Genomic DNA, 13,702 nt, shown 5'->3' with positions numbered 1-13,702 from the left:
TGCAGTGACTTTTGTGCGCCCAGTAACTACAAAAGAATCGTTTTGGCGAAAGCCCAAGGCCAGCCAAAACGTACGATTGTCCCCACCTCGAGGTAAGCACACGCTTGGGGCTTCACCCTTCTCCCTCTCCGCGGGGCAAAGTATCCGTGGGAGATGCGAGCGCACGCCGCCGCATCGTGACGATGTGGCGACGCGCGCTCTTTGCGCCATCTTGCTGGTAATGCTGAAAACTCGATAGTTCTTCCCCGAGATTCCCATCACCAGCAGTAAGTGGCAGATATAAATAGCTTGCCGTTTGAACGTAAAAGGAAGTGCTCCTTCGTGGCTCAGTGGCTAACACCTCGCCCTCACAATTCCGAGGTACTGCGCTCAATTCCGCGCGCCGCAGTCTTTTTCTTGATTATTTTTTCTTGCGTTTTCATATATATATATATATATATATATGTACGTAGAGTGACGGCGTCGCTTACGCCTGCGGCAAAGTCGAGCCAAAAATGTTCGTGTAATTGCTATTGTCGCAATAAAAGGGGCTCAGGACAAAATCTCATGGGACACCGGTTGTCACTGGCCTTGGATAACTGATGGCACGACGAACTTTAACCCAGAGGGTCCATCCGGTTAGGAAAGTGCTGATGAAAGTACACAGGCAGCCCATAATGTCGAGTGCATCCAGAGCTATACGACTGTATGTGACAGACATCTAGCAGAACAAGGCGCGCTACGTTTCACTTGCTCCTGGCCTTTTCCAGGGTACAGAAGACGTCTGAAATGGACTCTGCTGTACCGCGCTAGTGCCGGAAAACCATTTGCTACTCTGGTAGGAGCTCTTTTATTCCGGCAATCCAGCTCAAGCGTACCAGGCTTATGACTTCCATAAGCTCGCAGGCAGCCGCGGTGAGAGAGACGGGCCTGTAGTATGTGATTACTGCACCTGGGCGACCAGATTTCCGGGCTGACACCACCAAAGCATTTAGCGTAGCATGACGTAGGACTCCATTCTGTGAGATGTCATCGAAAAGCCTGAAAAGGCATCGTCATGGCACCACATCCAGGTTATGTAGCATCTGGTATGTGATGTCATTGGCTCCAGGGGCACTGCAGCGCTTCATTCTGACTAGCACAACATTCAGCTCATACTCCAAAATGGGTTCCTCGCATAAAGCCGCAGTCCAGGAGCCTTGCAGTGGCTTGGGAGCAGCCATGGTAGTGATGGCCGCAGGTTGGGCTACAGACAGTTCCGTGAACTCGTAGGCCAGTCATTCTGCCAGTTCATGTTCGGTGATGCCCAAGCAGATGGCCACATTGGTAGAACGCATTTGTATGTTTCAGTTCATTTCGTGTCGGGCAAGCGTGGGTGCGTGGCCTAGTGTTACAACGATTCACTTTCAAAGCGGGTTCAAGCCGAAGAACCCCCAAAAAATCGTTATCATTTGGGTGGGCACGTGCCAGCTATGGGTGAGAATGGCTTTTGGAACACCACCCTCAGCTATATCCAGATCAGTCAATAAAAGTTTCAGTTGAAAATATTACACAAGATGTAGAGAGACCTGCTCGTAGTGTTCTGCAAACACAGCCCCCACACTATATTAACCAGGGCTAGGCAGTATCGCGATGCGAGAGTATTGCAATAGTATTTCAGATATACTTTCGTGTATCTGCACTTCTGTATACAGTTGAGAAACGTACTTGTATCTCACTAGTGGGATACTTTTACGATGTATAGATAGTATCGCGATACCATGCAGGACACGGGTGTGTCGTTACCCCTTCAGTCACGAATTATGATGCATTGTCTGGAGCTGCGTCAAATTCTCATGACATGATGCTGAAGCACTCAGGGTTACGCTTCAAGAAATGAAATAACAGAATGTTTCGTTTTGTGCGAGTTTCAGTAATGTTAATTAGCGTGTAACTAAATATTTAATTATCCAGCAATCAGTCAGCTTCTATACTTGCATAAGAAGAATAAACTATTAGGCTCGGAGTGCATGCACAGTTTTTTGTTGTTGCATTTGTTTTGAGCGAAGAAAAAAGTCTTGAGGTTGGTCCTGAAACACGGCACATCGAACAATCTTCGGATCTGGTAGTGTCTCCAGGTATGTGATTCCCTGAAGAAAAATGCAGCATAAAGAAGTTAAATTATTGCTCTGAGTTGTTCACTCAGGGGGCTTGCACGAATGCGTCCCGTAAGTTTCAATCTATTCGATAAAACAGGTTGTGCGTGACGTGCATCGAAGTTGGCGTGTTCATTTGTACACACCGTGACTGAAGGGGGTGTTACACATTTGTTTTGTGCGAAATTAGTCCAGCCGTTTTTTCAGTGCTTCCAAGAGGATAACGAAGTTGTCTCGTCTTCTCTCTATTCTACCTTCCTTTTTGTGCCAAGACAACAAAAGTGCGGGAGACCAGCGCTGGATAGGCAGCGCGCCAAATATAGCATCTGGCGGGGAGTCACGGCACAATTGAGCTGCACGCGCTCAGACGACCTGTCGCAGTGTACCGCGGTAAAGCATGCGCGTGCTCCACTGCTGTGCTTCATTTTAGAACAAACATCTCGAAAATCCAGTGCGCCAGTAGTACTGCCCTGCAGTTTAGAAATAACTTTGCCCGAAGGCTACAATAAAATAAAAAGTGTTAAAAAACGGAGGGAAGACCTGCAAAGCGGACTGCGTCAATTGCATTGAAGAGACAGTGCTGTGCCGTGATGGCGACTCCCTCATCATTATTTTCAGGTAGCGTGCTAGGTTTCGTACTAAGCTAGCGCAGGCTGACATGCCCCAATGATAAGTCTGTACTGCGACGATACCACGCTGCCCACATATGTTGTAAAACAATCAAGAACAGAGAAAGCAGCTGCGTCTTTTTTTCGTATCGTATGTACGCCGTTATATGTTATGTCCGCGGTATGTCTGGACGGATACGTTGATCAAGCAGACGATCATGGCAGCACAGCACTTGTGGTGTCGCGCTGCAATGCTTCTGGGTGCGGGATAGATCCCCGACCAAGGCAGCCACACTTCGATGGGGGTGAAATACAAAGAACACCCGTAAACCAAGATATATGTGCGCATTAGAGAAGCCCAAGCGGTCACAATTAATCATGATATCCACACTACAGCGTGCGTCGAAATGATATCTTGTTTGGCACATGAAAGCCTAACAATTATTGATGTTGAACAGACTCTATACGAAGCAGAAAAACTGAAACTGTGCGTTAGGCAAACTGAACGACGAGTCAAAATCAAAGAAATTTGGTATTTCTCTAGCAAGTTATATTCCAATGTTACTTAGCCACGGCAGCTGACTTCAGAAAGCTACGCTTCGAGTAGTCCGCTGCTTTGTTCGTAACAAGAACCCTGTCTTTAGCACAAATTAAGTTCAACAGAGGCATCTCGGCATCGGGTATTCACCACGGGAGTATCTTTTGAAACAGGTCATAGGTGAACGTGCCCGCACACAAATATTGTGGACAAAGCAGCTTTCCTTTACACGTAACTGTTTATAATGCAGACTACCTGCCTATCGTATCATTCACTTCTCGCAGTGGCGCCAGATGAAGTTTGATGGTGGTGAGAAACTGCAGTTTGATGGTGATGAGAAACTGCATTAGTCCTGAAGTGCACGACTCAAAGCTCAGCGCTCCAGATAAACGAAATACAGGGGCGGTATGCTGCATAATACGCTCGTTTTATTTCCGGCAAAACGCCGTTCAAGTTCGACTGTTAGGTACTGGTTTCCACTGATGGCCGTCTTCACTCTCAAGTAAATATAGCAGCTATATTTATTCGGTTCAGAAACTACCCCGAAACCACTATGGTCCACTACACGGGACAGCGAGAGCCGAACATATTTTGCTCGCCTGACCGCTTGAATGCAACGCCACCACCTCTCTTATTATATTATGATTACGGAAAAACGTAGATGGATATGTCCTCCCTCTTTCTTCATATTGTTTCACTTGGATAAGCAGGAGTACCGCCAGCACCCTTTGGTTTGTTACGGAGATGCCCGCCCGCACCGCCACTACCAGCCGCCACTCTCAACTGCGGGGGCAGCTGAGAAGTGCGCACTTTTACTGCCACGGCGGCCGTGTAAACTCCAGCCCTGGTCTCTATAAAGCACAGAATTAAGGTGGCTAACAGAATGACTTATGTGGTGAAGCGCGCGGCGCCGCTAACACCAGAATCACGGAGGCAGTGTTGTCGGCCTCTGAAAGTCATTGTCACTCAAAGGCACGCCGTACGCACAGATAATTTTATTTTTATTAAGATAGCAATTATATGAACACATCTCGGCTGAATTGTGCCGCCGGCGTCGCCATCACTCACAGTATATCTATACTGTCTATATATTATAATGCATGAAAGAAACAAAAATCATAAAAAGGCTCCGGCACGCGGAATGTAACTTACGTTCTCTCAATCGTGAGTGTGAGGCGTTAACCACTGAGCAACCGAGGAGCACGTCCTTCAACGTTCACACGGCAAGTTCTTCATATCTACCACTTATCGCTGCTGACGGGCATCTCGAGCGGAATTATCATGTTTTCAGCATTGTCAGCAAGATGGCGCAATGAGCGCGCAGCACCACATCACGCGGCGGCACGCACTCTAATCTCCCACGCATACTTTGCCGTGCTAAGAAAAGGGGATAGACGCTCCCTCACGTGCCCTTATCTCGCGGTAGGGAGGAGGGGAGGGTCGTACGTCCTGGTTGGCCTCGGGCTTTACCTGGAACGATTTTGTTGTAGTTACCGGGCGCACAAAGGTCACTGCTATCATTGCAGTCTCTGGTTGCAAAAAGCGCGCGCGTTTCAGACACAGCGAAGTAACAACTGAGACGCCTATTCGCGTGCATGTGTACCTGTGAGTATTTTTCGTGCATCATTTGTGCGTGAGCAACGCGGGGCACGTTTCGATCTGCTTTCCATTCTACGCGTGACCTTCCAATTTGTTGCTATCGCGTTCATTGCTTCGCCTTTGCGGCAAAGCTGTGACTTTTTTTTTTTTGAGGTTGGAAGCACTTGGGTGATTTTATTGGATCCCTGAAATTACGTAATTATTACCCGTAATAAACTTTGTAAGTCCCCCCCTCTAGTCTTAATGGCGCTGAGCGTACTGTAGTAAACAAAAATTAATCTGCAAGCTTTAATTCTCTGTAGCTTTGTTTACATTATGATACGCGAATAATGTTTTTGTGTAACATTCGCCTCCGCCAAAAGAAGTATTCCTGTATCTGTATTGCTGTATCTGTATTCTGGAATACTTTTTGCGACTATTTATTAAAGTAGCTCCGAAACGTCCCGTTACGTCAACGAGAACATCATTTCAGTATTTTTACTTCCTGCTTTAAACTTATGTATTTCGATTTCTGTCTTCAGAAATACTTTTCCAAGTATCGCTACCCAGCCCTGCTATTAACCAACCAAACATGTTCACGGGCAGTGGCTTGCGGTCGAGGGAAAGCAGAGCCAAATAGCCCAGTTTGACCAGGTCTAGCGAGCCGCTCGTGCCATCCCAGCCCTGAACCGAGGGCCCTAAGGTAAAAGTGCCTCAATTCATTTATTTTCTGCATAACGCTTCTTTCCTCTTGTCGACTAATTAGGGATCACCACACCAACATTGACGGCGAGCTATGACTTTGCTGGCCCCGGTGATTGCAATCACAATGAAAATCATACTTCATGCCCTGCAGGCATGCAAAAAACGCTATAAAAACAGCACGAAAGCGAAACGGAGGGCTCGCAGCAAACACAAGCGCTGCTTACCCTTTGTCTCATTTCCGTGCTGTTTTCATCCCAACACATAATACCAACTGGCCTTTCAAGGTACCCTTATGCAGTAAGGCTATCCATTAAATGCCGAGCATTTTCGAATCTTCAGCAGGGTCCCTCAAAACTTTTCTGCATAAAGAGAGGGACGAATCTTGACATTTGTTATGAGAGAAAGACATAAGTGCTTAATTTGATAAGAGGCCACAGACATGCGATTTTGACAAAGAAAACACGGCGAATCCCCCTCACACAAAACAGAGGAATGTAAGCTTTTTGCGTCAGCCATGATACTTTGAATCAGACGTTTAGTATTGCTTGGCGGGCAAGATACACGTCATAACAGCGTGATATCCAATTTAAACAAAAAAGGGCAGATCCCACGTACAGTGGGAATGGATGATATGCGAAGCACGAATGAGAGATGTTGATATGTCACTTTAACCTTACGAGGTGGAGTTAAATGATGCCGTACATGAATTTTTGTGTCATGATTATTATGCTTGAATGTCTCGTTTACCTTCGTCATCTATCCACGTCACGTGATACCAAATTTAGTACATGTGGAGCTAACGAAACGGCCACGATGACGCTATGAGCGTGGTATGTTGTCATGTTTTACATGACACGCGTGTCAGGATTTTCATGTTTGTACCAGTCATATATTTCGTCATCCATTGACGTCACGTAACACGAAATTTTGTGGATGTGGAGCTAGCAAAACGGCCGCGAGCGCATCACGAAGGGCCCAATATACTCCAATGTAGCGTTGACGCGCGCGCATTCTGGGCACAGCGACGCTATGTTAGCAAAACACAAGCCCTCTATAGTCTCACGCCAGACGCGACTAGCGTTCATCGGCGCGGCCCGACGGCAACCGGCGCGAAATGCGACATGGTGCATTTCGCGGCGTTGCGTTACCTAGACAACACTGCGTCTCCCTCTTTTCGTGACGGAGGGACGCCGTATGCGCTGAAACGCGCCTGCGCCAAAGCAACGCAGCTCGGCGTGCGCCTGCGAGTATATGGCAGGGCCGGTGCCTGGCGTGGGAACACCGGCGTGACGGGACGAAACGAATGCCGGCGATCACGCACACCGCGTCACGTCGAAATTTATTCGCGCCATGACTGTGCCATGTAGTCATGTTCTCACATGACACGCATCTCATGATTATCATGTTTGCACCAGTCACATACCTTCGTCATCCATTGGCGTCCCGTAATACCAAATTTAGCACATGCTAAGCTAGCAAAACGGCCGAGAGCGCATCAGTGTGGCATGTGTACATGTTACATGACACGGATGTCGTGAATGTCATGTTTAAATGTGTCATTTACCAATATGATCCATTTGTGTCGCGTAACACCAAGTTTGGTACATGTGAATCTAGCGAAACGGCCGCGAGCGCATCATGAGCATGGCATGTAGTCATGTTGTTACATGACATGCATGTCATGTAACACGCGTCAGAGTCTGTCGCTTGTGTTCGTCATGCAACCATGCCATACCATACCAGTTTCGCAACATGCCATGTGAACGAAACAACCGGAAGAGCTGCAGGACCATTATACAGTGATGACATTCATGACAGAAGTCATTTTCATGTTATGACTAGTCAAATATGTTCGTCACACAGTTATGTTATGTCATACCAGGTTTCGTATCGATATCATTATTGAAACGGCCAGGAGAGCTAGAAGTCGTAGGCGGCTAGACAGACAGACAGACAGACAGACAGACAGACAGACAGACAGACAGACAGACAGACAGACAGACAGACAGACAGACAGACAGACAGACAGACAGACAGACAGACAGACAGACAGACAGACAGACAGACAGACAGACAGACAGACAGACAGACAGACAGACAGACAGACAGACAGACAGACAGACAGACAGACAGACAGACAGACAGACAGACAGACAGACAGACAGACAGACAGACAGACAGACAGACAGACAGACAGACAGACAGACAGACAGACAGACAGACAGACAGACAGACAGACAGACAGACAGACAGACAGACAGACAGACAGACAGACAGACAGACAGACAGACAGACAGACAGACAGACAGACAGACAGACAGACAGACAGACAGACAGATAGATAGATAGACAGACAGATAGATAGATAGATAGATAGATAGATAGATAGATAGATAGATAGATAGATAGATAGATAGATAGATAGATAGATAGATAGATAGATAGATAGATAGATAGATAGATAGATAGATAGATAGATAGATAGATAGACAGACAGACAGACAGACAGACAGACAGACAGACAGACAGACAGACAGACAGACAGACAGACAGACAGACAGACAGACAGACAGACAGACAGACAGACAGACAGATAGATAGATAGATAGATAGATAGATAGATAGATAGATAGATAGATAGATAGATAGATAGATAGATAGATAGATAGATAGATAGATAGATAGATAGATAGATAGATAGATAGATAGATAGATAGATAGATAGATAGATAGATAGATAGATAGATAGATAGATAGATAGATAGATAGATAGATAGACAGACAGACAGACAGACAGACAGACAGACAGACAGACAGACAGACAGATAGATAGATAGATAGATAGATAGATAGATAGATAGATAGATAGATAGATAGATAGATAGATAGATAGATAGATAGATAGATAGATAGATAGATAGATACGCTCAAAGTCACCGAAGTTCACTAGAAAATGCTTCGCATTTAAAACTGATCAGTCGCCAAACTGTTTTGCGAGCAGTTCCCGTTGCATGGTGAAGGGTCTTCGAAACGCCTCAACAAATTGTCGGAGCTTAGGCTGCATTAGCAAATCAAGTGCACCACATTGCGAAGCACCATCTGTACAGGCAGCTATGAACGGGTGAACGTTACCACTCTCTTTGGCAGTGCTTCAACTCCTCGGGCACACTGAACATCAGTAGTCAAAACTAAGCTCTGCTTCCGGCGATTCGCCACCAGCGATGATAGCTCACGCAAGTTTACGCTCCGCGTCTGCCTTATTGAGCTCTAAGCCACCAGGTCAGCTAAAAAAAAATCCGGATGCTTGGCTGTAGCTCTAAGCCACACACACTTTCAATTTCCGTTATTTGACGTTCTGCAAACGCCAATGGGGAATTCCAATGGCAGACCCGAAGTGGCCGACGAACTATGCACCTGAGCACTCCGCTACGGCAGAGGGTAACCGCAGGGAGATGTCAGCGTGAGAGGACGTCTCTCTCTTCGCTCTTACCGGCCTTTCTACTGTTTGCGCCGCCGCCTCACGTCTCCGTGCGTGCAGCCCTTTTCAGGGCTCACCATGGCGACTGAACGAACACTAGGGGATATCGTCAAGGACGAAGACCCACACTCTCTGGCAGCCTGTCGCACCCGCTCCCAGCTACGCATGGTTCTTCGCTCGGGGCTCTGGGCAGCAGAGAGATAAGGCTCTCGCCCTGTACAGGCAGAAGCTCAAAGTTGCTGCTGCTATAAGAAGGCAGAGAGAGAGAGAAATGCAACAGGCAACACCCAAAGCGGGGGAAAGACCACTTCAAGCCCGCTCCTAGCCTCCTGAATCGGCGGCTCCGGTCACTACAGACCACCTCATGCCAAGCCCTGGGGATTACACTAACCTGACCCCATCTCGTGCGCAAGAAGAGCGCTCCACTCAGGGCACCCTTCTTCAAGCGGAATCTGCCGAGACCGACACCTCATCCGTCTGTAGCTCTTCATGGGAGCTTACCACACCTCCCTCGTCACCTGCAACAACAGACACGACAGGTGCGCCGAGTGCTGTCTCTTCTCCGCGCTTCTCCGCCCCTCCTCCGACCTCATCCCTCATCCCGGCCGCCGAAGTCAATACGACGAAGCGCCCGAGCATGTCGCCCCTCCCTCTTCCACATCTGTGGGAAATCGAGGCGGCACATTCATTTACAGACCCGTGGGGAAGCAAGCCAACTTCCTCGCCATGACTCGTGACTCGATCGCAGCATTTCTTCCGGTTTCACTGCCATCCGGCGCGTCCGCGTCAACTTCCGACGCAACCTCGTTGCCGTCGACATTTCACCGGCAGCAGATCCCACGGAGCTCCTCGATGTTCGGCAGATCTGTTCCTTAAACGTCAAGTTCAAGTTCCTCACGGACAACACGTGTGTTGGACTCATCTATGGCATAGACCAGGACCTGGATCCCGCTGACATCGCGGCCAACATCGACTCGGCCGTTCCGGTCCTCTCGTGTACACGTCGAGGCGGGTACGTCACCGTCACGTTTGAGGGAACCGCCATACCACCGGAGGTGTTCCTTTTCAAGCTCCTCCGGCCGGTTCGTCCACGTCTCCCTCGGTCCCTTCAGTGCGCCCGCTGTAGTCGCTTTGGCCACGCCACCGCGACCTGTTCGCGGGACCAACGCTGCCTCCGCTGCGGCGGCAACCACCCGAAAGCACCGTGCCCTGCGGAGCGCCCTCGCTGCATTAACTGCAGCGGCATTCATCAGGCTAACGAGCCGCGCTGTCCTTCCTGGCAGATTCAGCGCAAGGCCGCCATCATCATTGCCTCCTCGGATGGCCCCGTGACGCGCCACCAAGCGTTGGAGAAGGCCAGGACCGCTGTCAACAACGTCGACAAGCGAGACAGCGCAACACACGTCCAGGGCCGCTCCTTTCGGGACGATGTCACCTCCGGTCGTCGATCGGCGTTGGCATCTCCTCCTCGGCCTCCGGCATGTGAGCCTACTGCAAGCACGAGTGCCCAGTCGCCCCTCCTCTGGCTAGCCCGAACTCCAAGGCAGACCCGAAAGGCGCGGTGATCGATGCGCTTGTTGCTGCTGTCCGCGCCGTGATGGTGTTCCTGCTGCCTGATTCACCGGTTCATGGTCTGTGTGTTGCGGCTATCGCTGCGCATGGAGCGATCGTTCCGGCGAAGTAGGGTGACTGGATTACCACATCGAGTTCATTGGGACTCTCATCTGTATGCTCAGCTAAACATCATTTTCTGTTTTTTCTTTCTTTTTTCTCCTTTTTTTTTTGGCTGAACTGAACCTTTTTTTTCAATTTTTCCCCATTCCTCCCCCCCCCCTTCTTTCTCGTGTTTGGGTTATGCGCCCTTGTCAGTGTTCTGTGGACCCGCTGGATTAATTCACCGAGGCCAACAGGACACTAATCTGTGAGTTCAACTCGCTTTTTTTCTCTTCTCTTTGAACTGGAACATTTTTCCCCTCTCGTGCTTGCGCTACGAGCCCACGCGAGTCTTTCCCATCAGTTAGTTTAGCTGAATTGTTTTCCCTTTTCGTTGAACTAGAACATTTTTTTTCTTCTTTCCTCGTGCTTGCGCAACGCGCTCACGCAAGTGTTTTCCAACATGACACCAATCTGCGCGTTCAATTGATTTTTTTTCTTCTGGTTGAACTGGATCCGAACCATTCGGTTTTTCTTTTTTTTTTTAATCCCGTGCTTGTGCTCTGTGCTCAAGCGAGTGTTTTCCCCAACATTTGATGCGCCTCTTCGGCTCATCCTCTTCTCATTCGGCGATTTATTTCCCCGGCCTTCCCGGCGGCTTTTGCTGATGGTTGCAGATCATCGCAGCAGTTTCGGAAGCACGCTATGTGCTGCGGTGCGAATGCTTTTCACTACCCTTCTCTTCTGTCTCTAATTCCCATTCCCCCCTTCCCTGCGCATAACTGTGGAGGTGCCCTCGATTGAGAGGCAGTAACGGGACTGCGCTTTTTCTTCCTTTTTTTTTCTCTTTTCAAAACCACTTCAGGGTAACCGCAGGAAATTAACCAGTGGAAGAGGCACTCCCATCAGAAAAAATGGCAGGGACCGCTAGGGCACACCCGCTTCCGGAAGCACCCAGCAGTATTCCTCGCGTTAAGTGTCTAGAATTGTACTCGCATTTCATGTCGTTTTCGGTTCTAAATTGGGAAGTTTTCATTTAAAATTCTGCCTCTCGCGTTCTAGTGGAAGTCACACGAGAGTAACCGCAAACAAGTACCGGGTTTACTATCAGCATCACAAAACGCACATGTCGTGGAAAACTTGTTTGATGAGCTTCCAAAGTTTCCTCATCATTTGAGTCTTCGGTAGTCGATTGGGTATAGGAATAATCGCTTTCCGTTAGCAGAAAAAGTGCAAGTAGACGGCTTAGAGCCGCGACTCGAACATCTGCACGCGCTCGGGCAGCCTGTTGCTTTGGCCAAGTGGAACAACACGCACTGCCCGCGCGCGCGTCACTAGAGACTTCCAAGCGAATCCGCCACTTTTCACGTTATTTTCACGGAGAAAGCTGCTCCGTGGAGTGGATCTGGCGACGGAGCTGCTCCAGGGCGGCCAACAAAACATACAGGGAGCATCCCCAATCTATCAATGCAACAAATGTTATCCGCATACAGCAGAAAAAATATACAGAAAGTGCTCCGAATCTGCCACACAAAGTCGTAATAAGCTTGCAGACAACAGTCAGTGGCGTAAATACACACATTACCAAGTTGTCTTCTGGCGTATATTGATGGTGCTGGCATCCATTGTACATCAAGAGCCTGACTCGCAATGAACCGATGTGCTACAGCCACTCGCTCACCTGTTTCCTTGCAGAGGAACGTGATGCCACTGCTCGACATGTCGCTCAATACTTGTAACCGAAGACGCTCAATAGTTTACTCGACTCAACTCCAGACAGTATAGAGCTAGATCACACTACGACTAAACATCTACAATGCAGCGTGTGCAGTCTCACCTGTTTCTTCTTGCCAAATTAGCACTGCAGAGTAAAAATCGGTTGCCTGGCATTCACCATCATCGATCTAAAAATTGTTAACGTCTATTTATTTCTCTGACACATTCAAACATCTGGAAAAAGGTGGCAGCATTTTCACACTCCGAGTACAGCAATTTCTTCAGAGCACACATAGTTAGTCTGGTGTGAATAAATTGTCAAGCCTGCAAAGGTGAACTTTAAAGCCCTTCACAAGCGTAACTTTTAGCGGCTAAGCTCCTAACGCCATGGGTCATACGTCCTGTGTGGTCGTGTAGCCATCTCTCATTTAGTCCTCAGAATCAGCGGAATGGTGGTGCTTGGAGTGTGCAATAGATGGATGGGTGGACGAACCGACGCTCCCCCCCCCCCCTTATCATAATTCACTCCGTGGACACGCTGTGATTTTTTAAACTATGCCACCTGACCATTGTTTTTGTAAAATATATTGTGGCTATGCGTTACAAACATGGCAATTTTTTAGCGAACATGCATGAGTGCAGCTGTTCACAAGATTATTGCTCACCATGGCACACAAGCTTGGGTTGAATATGCGTCCGCCTAGGTGGAGAAGTGGCTAGGGTGCCCAGCTGCTGACCCGAAGGTAGGGAGTTAGATCCCGGCCGTGGCGGTGGCATTTCAGTGGAGGCGAAATGCTTGAAGCCCGTGTACTGTACGATGTCAGTGCACATTAAAGAACACCAGATAATCGAAATTTACGGAGGCCTTCACTACGGCGTCCCTCGTAATCATATCGTGGTTCTGGGACGCTAAACAGCATATATATATCTAAATATATCAATTGGGCTGGACGCGCCATTCTAACAGCCAAACACCATACATTTATCGTAGTATTCTCCCAAAAAATGGCAAGTTCAATTTGCACATAGCTTACCATAAACGCAATACCTAAATGCACTACAGCTTGCCAGTAAATTCCCATGATGTCAAAGACCATATGGATGGATCATTTGCTGCCTATTTGACAATTATCTCTATGTATGTGTAGACGAGGCAGAATTGTTTTGTCCTTGATTAAAGCTTGCAACTTCCTCGTCACGAGTACTGACCTAATAAAGCGGTCGTTATGATATCAGCCGTGAAACTCAATGATCAATGTCTCAAATTGCGTTCAACTTTTATCATTTCCAAAAAGAAGTACATTTGAAGCCG

The 13,702-nt window shown here is 48.1% G+C and overlaps 1 protein-coding gene across 1 annotated transcript in view; it reads right to left on the bottom strand.

Annotated features, from left to right (window-relative positions):
* LOC119168312 (uncharacterized) overlaps window positions 1-13,077 on the bottom strand; it is a 42,683-nt gene extending 29,606 nt beyond the window's left edge. Inside the window, exon 1 of the mRNA XM_037419716.2 lies at window positions 13,056-13,077. Coding sequence (XP_037275613.2) covers window positions 13,056-13,058 — 3 coding nt within the window. The 5' untranslated portion in view covers window positions 13,059-13,077. The remainder of the gene's footprint in view (window positions 1-13,055) is intronic.
* Between the last annotated feature and the right edge of the window lie 625 nt (window positions 13,078-13,702).

This window comes from Rhipicephalus microplus, chromosome X (genome assembly GCF_043290135.1).
Source record: "Rhipicephalus microplus isolate Deutch F79 chromosome X, USDA_Rmic, whole genome shotgun sequence".
NCBI lineage: Eukaryota > Metazoa > Arthropoda > Arachnida > Ixodida > Ixodidae > Rhipicephalus > Rhipicephalus microplus.
The sequence above is the reverse complement of the archived record's forward strand: the minus strand, read 5'-3'. Positions and strand labels throughout refer to the sequence as shown.